General features: G+C 35.0%; 1 protein-coding gene across 1 annotated transcript; it reads right to left on the reverse strand.

Moving 5' to 3' along the window:
• Nucleotides 1-2,408, reverse strand: LOC113304355 (peptidyl-prolyl cis-trans isomerase FKBP53-like). The gene is made up of 8 exons (XM_026553442.1): nt 2,265-2,408; nt 2,037-2,110; nt 1,674-1,912; nt 977-1,127; nt 750-837; nt 617-658; nt 462-510; nt 1-323 (listed from the first exon to the last, which is right to left on the reverse strand). Exons 1-8 carry the CDS (start codon nt 2,275-2,277, stop codon nt 242-244), a joined length of 738 nt encoding a protein of 245 aa, XP_026409227.1. The 5' UTR covers nt 2,278-2,408; the 3' UTR covers nt 1-241.
• Between the last annotated feature and the right edge of the window lie 270 nt (nt 2,409-2,678).

The raw sequence follows: 2,678 nt of genomic DNA on the forward strand, positions 1-2,678 counted from the left end.
TTCCATAGCCGAACATAGTTAGTATAACCTTTTACGATCATAAGAGGCAGAGTTCGCAAAACTAAATACGGTTTCTATCAAACTGCAGCAAAGATTGCACAAGCTGTTATTTGCAAACAAGTATTAACAATGTTGCTTCTTCAAATTCAAGCCCAGGGGCCAGGACACAGCTAACCAAAATAACTTCCGTAATAGTTATATTACTTACACAGTAAACAGTAGGCCATAAACCAATCTAGCATTAACGTAGAATTTTAAGCATCTCAATCTCAAATACAACCTCCAAGTCTGGTGGTACATTTTCACGTCCTTTAGACCCATACCTGAAATAGGGAACATGAACATACATGAGGAAAACAAAAAGGGGACATGATCTGCTTTCCGTAAAAAAAAAAAAAAACAGTGTTTGCCACAGTGTTGGTTTGTGTTGAAATATAAGAGTTGAATGTAGCAATACTTACGCCAAAGATGGTGGAATTGTGAGCCTTCTTTTGTTCCCAATGCGCATACCTGATGGTTAACAGAAACAATTGTTTTTTTACTTTACTTTTTCAATCAATTGAAGCAACAATAAGTTGAAGTAAGAAAATTTGTTCTGCCGATAGATATCATATACCATTTATCCCAATATCCCAACCCTTGATAACTTCTCCTGCCCCTGAAACCCGAAATATGGATCGGTTAGGAGTTAAAACAAAGAGCATATAGCATCATATGTGAAGTTTGAATTGGGGGCAATAGATGAATACCTAATTTGAACAAAAGGGGCGGTTTGGAGAAACTTGAATCAAAAACTAAGCCGTTGGACTTCAACATTCCAACATAAGATATCAACACCTGCAGGCAGATAAAGTTATTAAAGCCAATTGATCCTTAAGAGTTCAAGCATTCCATTTTCACACAAGTGGACTATAACTTCAAACGAAAAAAGTTATTAAGGTTACATATACACATAGAGAGAGAGAGAGAGATGTACCGTAGATCCAGGAGTAGCCAGTATGCTGACATGTTCTGGATTCATTACCAAGTCTTCAATAACCAAACCATTAGAGAATTTTCGTACACGTCCATTTACTTCAACCCCGTTGTCTACAGCCTTTTTCATATTGTTTAACTCACAATGATCACTGTTCAGCGTCATACATAATTAGCAACAAGAAAAAAATTAAACAATCAAATGGTAATGACATTTCTTTTCTTTCCTTTTTCTTTTTTTGAAACAACAATTCTACCATAGTTGAATCCCCTAAATATCTCCTGATATGAATTTGTGCTGAGATATCAAAGTCTTAGGGGGGGTCACGAGGGGACTTGTTTCCGCCACATAAATTCTTAACTGAGAGGGAATTACCAAGTACTTAGTACTTATGGGGTTCCACCTCCCAAGTCCCAATTATGCATCTGCAGACACCGTGGGTTACTAATGGACCTCAGGAAACAACATATATACTATGAACCAAAACCAATTCAATTCAAGTACCAAGTATGCAAGATATATAAAAACAACGAGTGTCTAAACTGTGGAAGAATTAACCACCATTCGTAGGGATTAGCTTGCACAATAAAGACACAATTGAAATAAGTTGACCTTCAGTTGTTTTTTCAGTTGCTTTGAAACTCATCTAATTTTAGGTTTATACAAAATGCAACCGCAGAATCTGGAAATTTCTTACCTTTCTCCATTGTCCCCATTATGACTATTGGCAAGATAAAAACCAGCAAGATGCACACTGCTCGTGGCAGGACCAATAACTTCAAAAACAACATCCTCATTCTCAATAAATTCAACATCAATCGAACATGATTCTTTAACACGAGGCCGCAGCGAGCACAAAAGTATTGGGTATTTATCTCCTACTTTACATTTAACAACACTCCTCTCTTCTAAATGATCATCAATACCTAATGTTGTCTGCAACAGTTAAATTTACAGTAGTTTATCTATTGTATGCAGAAATTAGCATCATATTAATCCATCCAATCTTACTAGGGTTTCCATATAAATTGGGTATTGCACAGGATTCTAAAGAACAAACCTTAGAAATACGTAATCTTCCTCGGGATTTATCATAGACAAGGGTGTAAGGTTTTTCTGGCACTAATTCAATTCCTGATAAAATAACAAACAAAAGATTACTAAAGAAATAACAACAATCCAAAAATACAGAATATTTATATCAAGGGTTTACAAAATTTACTAGAAAATTAAGGAAACGAGAATTCTGAAATAAGAGAGTAAAACATTCGGAGATCAGAAAACTAACCCCAAAAAGCCATTAACTTCTGCTACAGAACAAAACTATTTGAAAGAGTAAAGTAGAATAGAATATCAGTTTATACCGTAGAAGAAGTTTACAGCTGTTCCCGTCTTAAGCCCTTCCAAAAGTTGCTTTAAAGGGTAAGACAGATTTTTTGGTCGTTCACAAGAATTTTGTTTTCTTTCAAAATAAATATATTTATTTCCTTAATTTAAAGGGCTATTTTTTGCCCGACGAGATTGGGATATACCCTAATTAATTAGGGTGTACTCATTTTATTCCTATCCAAATTAGTGTGCTAAGGGGCGTCTAAAAGGTGTTAAAAGATCAAATTTGCCCTTACTAAAAAACCATGCCGACCAAAACATATTAAAAAAAAAAATTCAAAATCTTTTTTCTACACTCTAACTATACATGTGA

The sequence above is a fragment of the Papaver somniferum genome, chromosome 8 (assembly GCF_003573695.1).
Source record: "Papaver somniferum cultivar HN1 chromosome 8, ASM357369v1, whole genome shotgun sequence".
Classification (NCBI taxonomy): domain Eukaryota; kingdom Viridiplantae; phylum Streptophyta; class Magnoliopsida; order Ranunculales; family Papaveraceae; genus Papaver; species Papaver somniferum.